Source organism: Nestor notabilis, unplaced genomic scaffold, assembly GCF_000696875.1.
Source record: "Nestor notabilis isolate BGI_N333 unplaced genomic scaffold, ASM69687v1 scaffold25890, whole genome shotgun sequence".
NCBI lineage: Eukaryota > Metazoa > Chordata > Aves > Psittaciformes > Psittacidae > Nestor > Nestor notabilis.
In genome coordinates this window covers 34182-49815 of record NW_009912965.1, presented here as the reverse complement: position 1 = coordinate 49815, position 15634 = coordinate 34182, and the positions used below count along the sequence as shown (strand labels likewise).

At 39.7% G+C, this 15634-nt stretch overlaps 1 protein-coding gene across 1 annotated transcript; it reads left to right on the top strand.

Moving 5' to 3' along the window:
* Window positions 1-703: 703 nt before the first annotated feature.
* On the top strand, window positions 704-13533 carry MCM6 (minichromosome maintenance complex component 6; the record flags this gene model as incomplete). The annotated part of the gene is made up of 16 exons (XM_010022153.1): window positions 704-850; window positions 1412-1522; window positions 1992-2241; window positions 2928-3093; window positions 3180-3325; window positions 4176-4326; window positions 4988-5129; window positions 6118-6259; window positions 6405-6512; window positions 7103-7258; window positions 8357-8485; window positions 9559-9720; window positions 10577-10712; window positions 10975-11142; window positions 12050-12189; window positions 13293-13533. Coding segments are annotated over 16 exons (2368 nt in total), but the record flags the coding sequence as incomplete, so codon positions are not given.
* Between the last annotated feature and the right edge of the window lie 2101 nt (window positions 13534-15634).

The window sequence follows — 15634 nt, the reverse complement described above, 5'->3', positions numbered from 1 at the left end:
CCGCTAGAAGGCGGTGGGCCGCTAGCGGCGCTGAGGAAGCCGCCATTTGGGTGAATCCTGTCAGTCAGGGCCTGTCACCCCAACCCGCCGTGTTTCAGTCGGGAGAGCTCTCCCGTCGTCTGGGCCCGCCGCTGGGGCACTGCCCTGCCGTGAGGTGTCTACCTTGCAAGGGGTGTAAGAGGGGAGCACGGTGCTCCCTTGGCTGGCAAAATTCACCCCAGAGAGCTTTTTGCGGGCACTTCGTCAGGTGCGTTTGATCCCTTGCAAGGAGGTTTTGTGACAGCCAGGTTGAAAATCCTTTTCAGGGCTCGGTTGTTGACACCCTAATACATCTGGCTTCCCACATTTTCCTTGCCAAGAGGCCTGTCAGCAGCAAACAAGGGAACTGTTAACATCACCTTGAGGAAACAAAACCCGGTTTGCTGGTGCAGAGTCGTTGTTAAACCATAGATAAGTTTCTGTGAGGCAAACGTGCTGTGTGAAGTGCAGACCCGGTGCGTGTGTGCCAGGCGGTGGATAGAACAGATGCAGCAAGGGGGCGGAAGAAGTATTGTTGGAAAGATGTTTGCAAGGGACTGTGGGATGTCTTGCACACTCCTCAATGTGTGTGATCCGTTCCGTTGCCTTCTCTCCTGAATTCAGAAGTATTTGATTGTGTTCGATTGCTGCCTCATGTGTAACTATGAAACGTTTTCCTGATCAGATTTCAGAACAGCGATGGGGAAGTCAAATACTTGCGTGATGCTGAAGAACTGATTCGACCAGAGCGGAACACTTTGGTCGTAAGCTTTGTGGATTTGGAGCAGTTCAATCAGCAGCTCTCTACGACTATTCAGGAGGAATTTTACAGGTAAGATGTGCCGATTACCTGAGAGCTTAGCAATGCTGTGGTCTCAGGCCTGTAACATCTTTTACATGTTATATAAAAAATGAAAGATTTATCTGCTTCTGTATCCTGAAACCACATTTAAGAATTTTATTTTCTCTTTACTGGATCAGAAGTTACTTCTCGATGGATTCCTCTCTGGGAACCCTTAGCTAATTAGGCAGCTGCATTATTCTGATGAAGAAGTAGGTGGTCAATACAGGAATATGCAATAAACTCTAGAACTTATTGCTCTGAAAATATTTTGTGAGTCAGTGGCTAATTTTGAAGATCTACTTAATATAAGGATAACAGTGTCATAAAATGAGACTTTAAAGTCAGTTTTCAGACAGTAAAGCAAATGGCATTATTACAAAGTAATCGTACACTTAGTGTATTTAGATTAGGTTCTGTGGGTTCCTACAATAGTAGGGCAGTAAAAGCCAGAACCTGAAAATGTATGATACAAACCTTTGGTGTAGTCTAGAGCAAGGAAGGCATTTTTGATAACTTCTTTAAAATTTGATCTTCTTTTCTGTATTTCAGGGTTTACCCTTACCTCTGCCGAGCAGTAAAAACTTTTGCCAAAGACCACGGAAATGTTCCTTCAAACAAGGATTTTTATGTTGCATTCCAAGATCTGCCTACCAGGCTCAAGTAAGATGATCGCTAATTCCAAAAACTTGTGTGTTTTTACTGGTGGGAAAGAAGTGTCAAAACATACTGAAAATGTTTCAGTAGTACAGTTGACCAATACAATTAGGAAGAAGTTTCCTGATCTTGTGCAGGTTACCTTTTGAAACATTCTTTCATTTGTGAAACATACTCAGATACTTATATTTGTCATATTCCACAAACAGATGTAACTTCTTGTATTTAAAATATGATTTAGAGTATATTGCTGCTGAAGTACCAGTAAAGTAACTTTTGCACTGGTCTGATCTTTAGTGTTAATCCTAAAGTTTGTGTAAAATCAGAAAATGAGAATACGTGCTAGTAACTTTGCTGCTTCTGTCTGTTAAAACTGTTCTTTAGTCACAGACTGAATGAAACTATGTTGCATGTTAGTACTCCTAAAAAATGTCAACTCAAGAATTTAATCCTTTTGAATTTCTGTTTTAAACAGAATCCGAGAACTGACTTCGGCAAAAATCGGCTCACTGATGCGTATCAGTGGACAGGTGGTGCGTACCCACCCAGTCCACCCTGAGCTTGTAAGTGGAACCTTCATGTGCCTTGACTGCCAGACAGTGATTAAAGATGTGGAACAGCAATTTAAATACACACAGCCAAACATCTGCAGAAACCCAGTCTGTGCCAATAGAAGGAGATTCCTGCGGGACACAAACAAATCAAGATTTGTTGATTTCCAAAAGGTACTGTGGTGAGGTTGGGGGGCGATGACAAATACAAATGATGTTCCTGTGGTAGTTGGAAGGCATTGCTTGTACTGCTGCACATTGAAGGCAGTTAATTTTGGTTCTGTCAATATCAAGAAAAGACTTCGAGAAAAAGCACTGGAATTTATGCAAATGGTTTCTTTCTTTCTATGGAAGGCTTATGTTTTAGCATGGGAAATTATGAGTTTTGTTGTATGGTGTTTATTGTCTAAGTAAGCCACTGAAAACCCACATTTGAGCCACTGCTAGTTTCATGTTGCAGGTACATCATGTGTATTTGTTTCATAGGAGTATGAAAAGAGGTGTCTTTTAGTATTTTTAGTGTTTTACTCTTCCCAATTGATTTGCTCTACCAAATCCTTAGCGCTTCACATCCTGCAATAATATTTTGTGTCAATTGCATTAACCGGCCTCTTCAAGTTGCTTTTCCTATCCCCCAGAATTGCCATTGTGGCCCCGTGTGTATCCTCTTAAGTTTCTCCAGGACTCTTCAGATACTGATTAGTGAAGGGATTTTTGATTGTTTGTCTTATTGTAGGAGAAATTTCATGGTTGGTGTGGGTGGCAGCAGTCAAAGGCTGTGTTTGTTAGCAGCTGAGCTTTTGAAACAGTTTCAAATTTGGCAACATTAGCTACCTGCCTAATATTCTCTCCCTGTGCAGGTTCGCATTCAGGAGACGCAGGCTGAGCTGCCGCGTGGTAGCATTCCCCGCAGCGTGGAAGTGATCTTGCGTGCAGAAGCAGTGGAGTCTGCTCAGGCAGGTGACAAATGTGACTTCACAGGGTCACTGATTGTTGTGCCTGATGTGTCTCAACTCTCAACACCAGGTTTGTTGCTACTGCTCATGACCTTGATGAGATGTCCTTCCCACTTGTTGTTCCCACTGCTGTTTTGACTCCCACTGTAATGGCAGGGGTGCGCGCAGAAACCAGCTCCCGGGTGAGCGGGACAGAGGGCTATGAAGCTGAAGGGATCCGAGGACTTCGCGCCCTTGGAGTCAGAGAGCTGTCATATAAGCTAGTCTTTCTAGCTTGTTATGTTGCACCAACAAATCCACGGGTGAGTCTGGAAAGTAAAACATTTTAAAGGTATTGATGATTTGTGCTCTGTATGGCTTTACCTCAAATTAGGGAGTGGGACTTGGTAGAGCTAAATTTGCATGTGTATCACCTTCCTGTGCATTTGACTGTCTTTATATACTGATTAGATTTATACAGCAGGGTTTTTTTTATTTGTCTTTATCGTTCATAGCAGTTTTCACACTAGATGTGATTATTTGCCAATGTTATCAATGTATCAGTTCTAAAGAGGTGACTGATCCATTTATTTGTGTTCAGTTTTCATTCATTTCTGCAGCATTTGCCTTTCCTCCAGGAAATCCTGGAGAATTGTTCCATTTTGTCATAGGAAAAACATCAATCCTTCTTGTTCCCTCTGGTTTATCACATAACCTCTTAGGATGTTAGTACAGTATAATAAGTAATATTGACTATGGCTGGTTTTTAGCATGGTATGATATTTTAATCCACAATTCTGCTAGCAGCTTCACCATCACATATGATAAAACCAGCATCTGTTATTTTCTGAGTGTAAAAGTTTCCTGCCTTATTCCAGAGTAATGAAGACCTTGTAAATTCCAGTTATTGAAGAATGCTTACAAAGGCAAATTGTAGCCAGAGAAACCTGTACTGGTTTACTGGCTTTTTAATCTGTGGACAAACATCTCCTTTGGTTTTAAAAGTAACTGAAGTTGCACTCTTTTGATTTTTCGAAGATATAAGGCAATGAGCTTCCTTAGCCTAAGGTCAGCTTTTCTGAATGTGTTCCTCCCGTTCAGCTTACAGAGCAAGTTTTTGGAACCTGCTGTCTGCAGTACTAGTATTCAGGATGTTTGTTCCCTTTTTTTTAGTTTGGTGGAAAAGAGCTCCGAGATGAAGAACAGACTGCAGAAAGCATTAAAAACCAAATGTCCGTGAAAGAGTGGGAAAAGGTTTTTGAAATGAGCCAAGATAAGAACCTTTACCATAATCTGTGCACCAGCCTCTTCCCCACTATCCATGGTAAGAGTCCAGTTGTTGCCTCAGAGAGGGAAGATGTCACTTGTGAAAATACTAATTCTTTTTGCTGTCTGTGTACTGCCGTTTTGGGAAAACTTGAAAGCTGTATGCCAACTACCACTAACTCTCCCTTCCAGCACAGGTTATGCTGGAAAAAGAGAATCTATTTCCTGAGTACTTTCTATGGTTAATCATTAAGGCCTTCAAGATTAGTCAAAATGGTTGTTTTTGCTTTTGGGTGATCTACCAAACCCTACAGTTGACTGTTAGATGGGAGCTCTATTTTATATGGGCTTCTTTCAGAAGATTTAAGGCTTCCAAAGAGTTGTATGCTCTTGTACATGCATATGTGTGTTTGCAGTTCTTTTTGGCTCAGAGCTAGTTTGAGGATTTACATTGGTTATATCTGAAAAGTTTGATCAGCTGAATTTGGTTGATATTCTGAGCCTCTGTAGTGTAAAGGAATTCAGCTGCTTTCTGAGTCATTCTGCCCTGAAACTAAATCAAGCACATAAATGTCGTATAAGAGGATGTTTAGCAAATAGGTAAATTCTAAGCAGATGTGCCTAAATGCTCTAAAATCCTAGTGGGGTGGAGTTTCTTTTAAATAGGAAGACTGGTGTGTTCTTTTGGATTTTTAGTCGAGTTGTCTGTTCTGGGGCAGGTAATGATGAAGTGAAACGTGGGGTCCTGTTGATGCTTTTTGGAGGAGTTCCTAAGACCACTTCAGAAGGCACGTCACTGCGTGGGGACATCAATGTTTGTGTGGTTGGTGATCCAAGTACAGCCAAAAGTCAATTTCTGAAGTAAGCATCTCATTAAAATGAAGTGTTTAAACATTCTCCAGAGTGACGAGAGCTATGAATGAGTACTGTGCCTTTTCCATGTTAGGCAGAGGAAAGGGAAGTAAAACATTCAAGAATATTTTCCAGGAATTGTTTGGATGTGGTTGAAGTATTTGAACAGGGCTGAAGCAAACTCCTGTCCCTGTGATAATCGCAAAGCATGAATTCGGACTTTTTTTTTTGTAGGTACTTATGAAAGTATTAATTTCTACATTTTTTCAAATGACATTGTATATTAAAGTGCAGAATTTATTTTACATCTAAAATATCAAAGGCAGACAAAATAATGATTCTCCTCCACCATTTTTAGCTTAGTCAAAATTGATAGGTTTCAACACTTTGGACAAATAGACAACCGTTAGCTCTGAAAAATAATTATGAAATAAATATGGTTTATGCTACATCTTATAAGGCTTTTTAATTGGAAATTCTATTCAATATGGTTTTATTTTGTTGCTCTGTTCAATTACCTCAGCTTCACGGAGAACGATGCAGAGGTCCTTGCAGCATACACTGCAATTCAGAAATCTGGAGGCACCACAAAAGCTACCTTAGGCTGCCTGTGGTCAGTCTCACTGCTTCTTGCTATGAAGCCATTTATTCCCTTGTACTGATTTTTTCCTGGTCCTTAAGGAGCTGTCTTAGCTTGTGAAGTCAGGAGAAAACTTGTGGGGAAAGGTCTGGATTATTTTTCCTGCTGGTGTAGCCACAGGCAAATAACAGAGTAATAGACTGCAGTGGGAGACTGCGGTTACATAAGGGTTAGTTTGCAAGGCTTGCTCAAACATCACTGGTGGTGAGAGGGCCTACCTACATGTTAATTGCTTCCTGAAGGAAGGAGCAAGTCATGGCCTGAGAGATTGGAAGCAGCTCTGTATTACAGTTGTCTTGTTTCTGCAAGTTTTAATTGGACTTTAAGTTTGTTCCTTGCTATTATTTCTCTCCATAGGCATGTGGATGAGTTCAGTCCTCGTGCTGTGTACACCAGTGGAAAAGCCTCCAGTGCTGCTGGTCTGACAGCAGCTGTTGTGAAAGATGAAGAATCTCATGAATTTGTCATTGAAGCTGGAGCACTGATGCTGGCGGATAATGTGAGTCCAGGAACTAGGGTTCCTGTATCCCTGGAGTGGTTTTGATTAATGACAAAGAGTGCCAAATTGTCTTAAAAGATGCTTTTTTTCCCCCCCAAAGTGATTGATTTTGGGTGACTTACTGTTTTTTATTCTTCCACTGCAGGGGGTTTGTTGCATTGATGAATTTGACAAAATGGAAGTTCGGGATCAAGTAGCCATTCATGAAGCAATGGAACAGCAGACTATATCCATTACTAAAGCAGGAGTAAAGGTAGTTTGCACTATTCCTCGGATTGTCTGGTCTGTATGATCAGTGAACTGTTTGTTACAGGTACTGATCTAGCATCATCTGTCAGATTTTCATGTCAGCTGCCTCACAGTGGCAGGACAGAGATCACTTGCCTGCAAAGTTTTTGTGTCACATACCCCCCAAAAAAGATCAGAAATGTTACTGAAAGGGGAAAAAAAACCGTAGTAGAGGACAGGAAAAAAATGAGAAAATCCTAACCTTGAAGTAACCCTGAAAGAGGATATAGATTTGTGCATGTTTGTAGAAGTGTGTATTTGCACTGTTAGAAATTGTGTTGTGAGAAGCAATTTTAAGAGCTTGTTTCAGTATTGTTGGCAAGAGTGTGACAGTGTTAAAATATCGATACATCAAACTGTTTCTTGGGGCCAAGACCTGGTTAGAAAGAGCTGGTTAGAAGAATTTGGGTTCTTTTGAGGAGTGATTGCTGTAATAGCTCCACTGAAATGTTATCTAAAAGATGTTATGCTGACCATTTAAATTGCAATGAGCTGATTTAGCAAGTAGTCTCAGACATTTTCTTCTTCTCTTTTAATTCATATTTTGGTTGCCAGGCTACCCTGAATGCCAGGACCTCCATTTTGGCTGCAGCAAACCCAGTTGGTGGGCACTACGACAGATCCAAGTCGCTGAAACAGAATATAAACCTGTCAGCTCCCATCATGTCTCGATTTGATCTCTTCTTCATTCTTGTGGATGAATGTAATGAGGTAATTTTAAGAAACTGTCAGATAATTGATGTCAGAAAATACCTCTGGAGGTTTCTAGTCTAACCTCACACTCAAAGCAGATCATTGAGAGCAGGTTGCCAAGACTTTGACCTGGTGAGTTTTGAATATCTCCAAGGATGGGGATTCTGCAGTCTCTCTAGGCTCTTAGTGCAATGTTTGACAACTCTCATGTGTTTAAGAATTAGTAAGTTTTATATTCCATCAGAAGAATTGCTCATGGTTCAGTTTGTGTCAGTTGCCTCTTGTCAGTCTGTAATTCTAAGAACAATCTGGCTCCATCACATCTATACTCACCCATGAGGCAGTTGCTTTCTTTTCAAGCTGAACAGACCCAGTTTTTTCAGCCTCTCCTCATACATCATGTGCTCCTGCCTTCTGACCATCTTGGTGCCATCTGCAGTTTTAAGTGAAGCTGATCTCATGCAAGTATCTTGCTTCTGCTTTTCTTCTCTGTGTGCAAAGTTAGAAGCTGGCAGTACAAATTTGAACATGCTCTGTTGAATACAAGGATACTGCCTTTTTATCTTATCACAGAATCATAGAATCATCTAGGTTGGAAAAGATCTTGTAGTGATTTGACCTGCAAATTTAACACCATTAGTCATTTTTACGAATCACTGGTCACTAATGCTAAGGCTGCTACCACCTGTCTATGTGGCATTTGCCTTGGGAACGCTTGAGATACCAGGATTAATGTTCAGCACTATTCTCTCCACTGTTTTGCTCAGAGTGATTATCTAATTAAGAAGGGACTGATGAAAGAGGCAGAGTAGGCTGAAAAGGAAGAAAGCAGTTCCCACGCTGCAAAGTGCTGCTTTCTGCCTGTTCTACGGCTAACTTGTAACCCAGGAGAGTTCCAAGAGGTTATAAATCCTGTAACTGTCTTTTGTCCCTTCTTTGCTATGTTTCCTTCTATTAAAAACCTCTCTGGTGTTCTCCTGCACCTTCTGGCAGAGAGTCTGGCTTTTGGGAAGACTAGCTCTTCATGAGGGAGGGAATGGGAAGGAAGAATATAGCTGCTGTTTTGATATTTGGCTGATGTTGTGAAAGTGATCTGACAGAGCAATAATATCCCAGGTTACAGATTACGCCATTGCCAGACGCATAGTTGATCTGCATTCCAGAGTAGAAGAATCTGTTGATCGTGTCTATTCATTAGATGATATCAGAAGGTATCTGCTGTTTGCAAGACAGTTTAAACCAAAGGTAATTCTATTTTCCTGTATAAGTTGTTCTGTATGTGGGAGATCCAAAGGAACGGTCACTCCGTATCATGTTTTTTCACTGGCAAATTCGAAGACGCTTGGTGTAGTGTTCTCAAGAGAAGAGCCATAAACTTAGTTATTATCTAGAAGCATAAAATAATTCTGGAGCTATGTACTTTTGGGGTTTTTTGTAACTCAGAAACCCAGCTAGCCTAGCTGAGACTGTTTCAATCAGTAGTCTTAACTATTTGGTGGCCGTTCTTAAGCTCTGAACAATTGAGAGCTTGTTTCATAGCTTTCTCATACCTTAAGGGCATGAGTTATTCAACACAGCTGCTGGAGAGATTTTTGTATTTCATTGATGTATTGCTTAATGTTTTTATTTTAAAAGGGTGTTGCTCCTCAATATTTCTTTGCTTTTGTTGTGGTAAAATACAGAACATGGGAAACTGGTCTGAGCACAAATTTTTTTGGTCTATCCAAATAGCAGCTTGGAGGGGCTGTGTGTGTTACGTTTTTCAGAAGTTCTAATATAGTTCCTCTCAAATGGAAGGAGAGGACACCCTCCCTTACAGAGTTTTGAAAACTCCCATTTAATTTTCATGTGGTGGGGAGTTTGTTTTCCAGCTGGGTCTGTATATGTGCAGATAGATTCAGGCTAGAAAGTATGTACACAAAGCTGTATTAAATGTTAGTATATGGAGTGTATGCTTGTGTGTACATTTGGATGCAGAACGAGAGGTAAACAACCATAGAACAATCTAGTAAAGACAGGCATGAATTATGCCCAGAAGCAAGTCAGTGGAACAGCAAATTAGAAAATATCAAAAATCTCCTGTAGAATAATTAGTGTGTCAATGTACTTACTGTAATATCATTGTTGCTGTAATAATTATTACAATATAATTTTAACATATGATTGTCATATTTATCTATAATATGTGTAGTGTAGAATATTACGGAGAAAAGCAATAACTAGTACAAAAGAGTCTCGGGACTGCTAATCTAATGCAAGAAGAATAAACTTTAATACTTTTAAGATGGCAAACTATCATACTATCTGATGTCACAAAGATATCTAAGGAATCTGAGGACTTTATAGTGGAGCAGTATAAACGACTACGGCAGCGTGATGGCTCTGGAGTGACAAAGTCATCCTGGAGAATCACAGTGCGACAACTGGAAAGCATGATTCGGCTGTCTGAAGCTATGGCCCGTATGCACTGCTGTGATGAGGTACCAGGTTTTTGATGAAAGTTTGTTTAAGTGTTTATATAACTGTTGTGGGAGCTCTGGCTGTGCTGTTTGGCTGCGGTAGTGTACGTGTTCAAATCCTGCAGGTGAAGAGGAGAGCTTGGATTATGTTTTCACTTGTGATGTTATCATAGTCTGAATTTGTATGCCAGAAATACTGTTCTTAAGGTATGACTTGTAAAACTGAGATCAGCTGGTCCAAACTGAGAACTTTTTGCATTACAGTTGTATCAGCAGTCTCAGCCCATTATCTGTCAAATCATGACAAACAGGGGCTATGTGACAGATGCAGTGATAGAAACTTGCCCACTGGTTGTGAAAGAAGGACACCCATTGGGTTCTTTTTAGTTAAATTCAGCTTATACAGAAATAGATGGCTTTTAACTTATGGCTCAGCTAGAGGTGATTTTTTCCAGTTTTTGCTTTTAAATTCTGGAGGGGAGTCTCATTAATTACATCTTTTTTTCTTTTTTTTTTTTTCCTATGTTGTTTCTGTTCAGACCCATTTCTTTTCTGTTTCTTGCTCCACTGATCTTTCTTCAAAATGTTCTCGGCCTAAGTAAAAATTTTATCAACTCCACATAATCACTAAATCCTGACAGATTCATCAGGTTGCTTATTCACTCTATAACCTTGTGTGAACTCAAGGAGCTGCAGTAGGATATAATTTGACTTGTAGAGTCTTTTGTTTCTTAGGATTAATCAGGTGAGATAGGTAAAAACACCCTTTGTCAGAGGTGAGTTTCTGGAGCTATTGGGGAGGGAAAAAAGCTTTAAACACTAGCTCTTAGCCACCATGCCTGTTTAATACATAGGGTTTTTTTCAAATCTTACCCAGGTTCACCCGAAACATGTGAAGGAAGCTTTCAGGCTTTTAAACAAGTCTATCATTAGAGTTGAGACTCCTGACATCAATTTGGACCAAGATGATGAACAGCAAATGGAGGATCACGAGGAGCAAGATGGAGTCAATGGTAAACTGCTCACAGAGAATTTTTTCAAAGGGGAAGGTACTTCCAGCCTTTGCAGCTTACCTTTTTTGAGTATATGCTTCTCTTCAGTTTCTCACCTGTTTCTCATCTAAGGACTCTTGACTCCTACTCTTAACTCCCTTACTTCTTCAGCCTCCTTGTGGGTCCACTCACCTACTTGGTCAATGCAACACTTTTCAGTGGATCAGAGTATTAAACAGTTAGAAGACGTTATAGATTTAAACCTGAGCATATATCCAAACAGGTGAGGCAGAAGCTCCAGCTGGGGTCAGCGGTGTAGTGAATGGGATCAATGGCCATTCTGAGGACATGAACAAGGATGCTGCACCCAAAGCTTCTCTTAGGCTGGGCTTCACTGAGTATCAACGAATTTCTAATCTCCTGGTGCTGCACCTCAGGAAAGCAGAGGAAGGTAAGTACCTTTTTATTAAAAAGATGGCAGACCCTGAGTTCAGGGAGCAACTGTTACTACATCTCATGCTGTTGCAGTTGGGATTTTCACTCCTGCTGCGACCAAACTTGTTAGGTCAGGTATGAACCTGCACACATGTGGCTAAACTACATCTGATGATACAGATAAAAGTTCTAGCTCTGGTACTTTAGTCTTTTGTTGAAACCCAGGAAGTCAAGTAGCATGTCAACAGAGCAGATCCAGGAAAGGACTTGTAGCGTTTACTGGTTTAACCTAGCTAGAAGAGTCAGCAGCAGTGAAAATTGTAGCAAGACCTTGAATGTATGCCAGCAGCCACAGCCTAAAATACATACTTAACCAAATAGCTGCTTCATTTCTTGAGAAGATGAAATATTTCTCTTGCAATGAGGCTGTAATGAAATGCAGCAGTTGTCTCATAGTATATACCAATGCTACAAAGTTTTGGAAGGGTGTGGAGACTACAATACATGTTCAAAATGCTGAGTAACTGTAGAAGGATGAATTCTTCAGCATTGTGTGATAGTGACTGTACTTTGCCCTCACTTGGAGGAAACTTGTATGAGACCTTACTACTGCATTTTCTTGAAGGTGAAGGCTGATGTAGTAGCTAGGCTGCTCACTTGATTTGTAAGCTACTTGGATGCATAGAACTGAAAGCTTCAATTCTCAGTCTAAATAAGTATCTACAGTTAAACCATAATGCAACAGCCTCCTGTACAAAACGTGATGTTTTAAGAAACAGAAGAAAGTCTGATGTTTCTTGAACATCTTAAAAAGCATGTTTCTCTTCTCAGCATTGTAAATGTTAACATATAAATGCTTTTCTCTTAATACTTTGAATGGTATCTTACTGCTGCTATGTTTGTGCAAATTATTTTCTTTGCAGAAGAGGATGATTCATCGTTAAAGAAGAGTGAACTTATTAATTGGTATCTAAAGGAAATTGAATCTGAAATAGAATCTGAAGAAGAACTAATAAATAAAAAGAAGATCATCGAGAGAGTCATTCACCGACTTACACATTATGTATGTAAAGATGTGTGGATAGTGGAAAAAGGGTTTTAACTTACATGGTGCAGTGATTCATTTTTAATAGAATACATTCCTAATTTAAGAAATATGTTTTGTTCTTTCATGTTATTGACTGATGCAGTATAAATACCTTATTTGTTTAAAACCTGTTAAAATAGAGAAAACACTGAAATAAGTTAGAGATATAGAATCATAGAATGGTTTGGGTTGGAAGGGACCTTAAGATCATCTAGTTCCACTCCCCCTGCCATGAGCAGGGGCACCTCGCACTAAACCACATCACCCAAGACTTCATCCAACCTGCCCTTGAACACCGCCAGGGATGGAGCATTCACAACTTCCTTGGGCAACCTATTCCAGTGCCTCACCACCCTCACTGTAAAGAACTTCTTCCTTATATCTAATCTAAACTTCCCCTGTTTAAGTTTAAAGCCATTACCCCTTGTCCTACCACTGCAGTCCCTAATGAAGAGTCCCTCCCTAACATCCTTATAGGTCCCTTGCAGATACTGGAAGGCTGCTATGAGGTCTCCACGCAGCCTTCTCTTCTCCAGGCTGAACAGCCCCAACTTTCTCAGCCTGTCTTCACAAGGGAGGTGCTCCAGTCCTCTTATCATCCTCGTGGCCCTCCTCTGGACTTGCTCCAACAGCTCCATGTCCTTTTTATGTACAAGTAAAATTTCAAACCACCATATTATGTCCTTATAGAAGTAGAAGTGATATTTTTCTGTATTTCTATAGTGTTAGCTAAACATTAGGATACAGCAATACAAAAAGTCAGTTTATTTGATGGATGGCTAAGTCATGGGGGCACTAGGGCAGTTTGGAGGACAAAGTATGAAAATATAAAATACTTCTCACTTTTAAAGACACAAAACCACTTAGATTGAAGTGTTCCCAGAAAGCATACAATATGTAAGAGTTTTCCACTGAATGTAATTGTTAAGATTAGAAGCCTGTTAAAGAGGGAGTTCACAATTAAAAGGGTTAAATAATTTATCAGCAACAGCTGCTACCAGTATAAAAAGGAGAGGCCTTTTAGAAAGTACAAACAAACCTTTCTGTTCTGTTTGAATACAAATTTTTGTCTGTTGCAGGACCACATTCTGATAGAACTGTCCCAGTCAGGACTGAGAGGATCCAGAGAAGAGGAGACTTTTGATGAAGATCCATACCTGGTTGTCAACCCAAACTACTTGCTGGAAGACTAAAGGCTGAGAACTGGATTGCAGAGCTGCCTGGATACTTGTTGGAAAATGCATTCTTTTCTTCCAAGGGTTGCTATACTTCAGCTAACATCCTCAATTTGTATGAATGCTTTACTGTGGAGTGTGCCAGTGTGTGTTTAGTAATACATGATTGCTCATTGACACTGAGCATACCTGGAAAGTTTTTAAAGAAATCACACATATATTAGTTTTGTTAGTAATTCTGGGTTTCATTGCCATCATCCAGATGCAGAGGAGAATCATGGAGATGCTTCTCTTTTAAGCTAAAGGAATTTTGCATTGTTCTTCTATTGTACTTAGTAGCATTTCTGTGCTATAGTTTTTTACTCTTTTTCTTACTGACATAAATAAAATATCATTAAATGTCTGGAGATGTCTGGGGGTGGATTTGTTGTCACTCACATGTAAGATTGCTATTTTCTATGCCTATGCTTTGAGGCTGAAAAAATAGTGATCTAAATGTTTAATGTCTTAAGAAAGATGGTGACAGATGCTGGTTTTTATGAAGATTTTTACCTTCCATTAATGGATAATGAGAAACTCTGATTGCTTCTCTTTCGTTTTAGATGGACTACAGATGCTCATGTTGCATATGTAAAATAGAAAATTGAGAATAGCCCAGCCCAAAGCAAGGCTTAATGTCAGGAGGTCAGAAACCCTCATCTTGATGAATGTCTTGACTTGTAAGTGAAAACTGCCATCACTTGTGAGGGATTTTTAAGACTGTATTTGTAAACTTGTTTGTAGATTTTTTCTATAAGAAATTTTTACTTAAATTTCTGTTGTCCTCAGTTATTTGCTGTATGCTATCAGGTTATTAAATAATCTATTAAGAATTAAAAATACCAGAATATTTGTCTTAGCCTGATACCAGCACCTAAAACACATTTTCTAATAGCATGAAAGATACTAAAGCTATATAAGTATAAATAGTGTGAAATAACTGTTTCTGAAGCAGATCCAGAAATGAAGCTGATTTGTAAGACAGTTGTCTTTTTCCTGTTAGTCTCTCCCAGCTTTGGAGAGATAGACTTTGTTCTAACTAAGCGTATCATTAAGACTAACAGTTATGTTTAAGGAATGGAAAGAATCATAAGTATTTGTTACCGACAACACTCTCCCACCACTGGGCACTATCTCACTAACTCTGGCTGCAGTAAATTCTCTCCACTATTTACTTTTACATAAACTGCATCTTGGCAAATGCTATGTTTTGTTATAAAGCACAACCCACCTGCAACAACAGTTTGATGTTATTCTATATTGCTCATTTACTTGCAAAATAAGGACAGGAAGATGTTTGTGCTCCATTGTGTATTTCTCCCTTCCCTCCCTGCACTCTTAGTTTGATAATAAATACTCTTCACATGGGAGAAAGTAATTTTTTCTGCTTCTCTTTTCCCAGTTCTGTATGCTTCATAGGCTAGAAGAGGTGTTTTCTTTCTGAGTTAACGCTGCTCTGCTGAAAAATAAGCAGCAGATGGTGCTGTAAAGTTCCTATTCAAACTTGTTATTCAAACATGGGGCAGGGAGGGGGGGATAGAGTATGTAGTCGTTCAGAACACTAAGCACAACGTTTCAGCAGTGTTTTCAGCTTTTCAAGACTTCCTAAAAAAAGAACATCCAGGAATCAACCAAGGTCAAAGTACACAAATTACAATCCCTGTGTAAGCTGTAAGATTGGCTATTTGAGTAATAGCAAATGTTTAGAGGTGTTTTCTCCTATAACTTAAAGATAATACTTCTTGACAGAGCAAGTAAGTTGCCCAGATGGTTCCAGGTAAGCTGTAGACAAAGAGCCAGTTATTAAACTTGAGATGAAACTGATTTTTCAATACAGTAATTTAGAATTTTGTGGTTAGTTGATCTAAACATATTCTGTATTTAGACAACATGTTCTCAGCTCTTCAGTTTTGCTGTATTTGAATGTAGAAAAGTTGAGTTTAGGTAGATGATCTGTATGTGTCCACCCTGCTGAGAGAGCATGTGTTTTCAAGGCTGACGGAAGGAGTACTTTGGAAAGCAATAAAATGATATTCAAGTTCCTTGATGTTATTGGGATACACATTGTGGCTGCTGCCTGAATGCACGTAATACCCACTTTTCCAAGTGGGAGAGATGCCACATCTCAGATTTTCTTTATGCATACAAGAATTGGAGCACAACCTGCCTCTTGTGGTCCTGCACACCTTGGGCTGTGATGAAAAGCG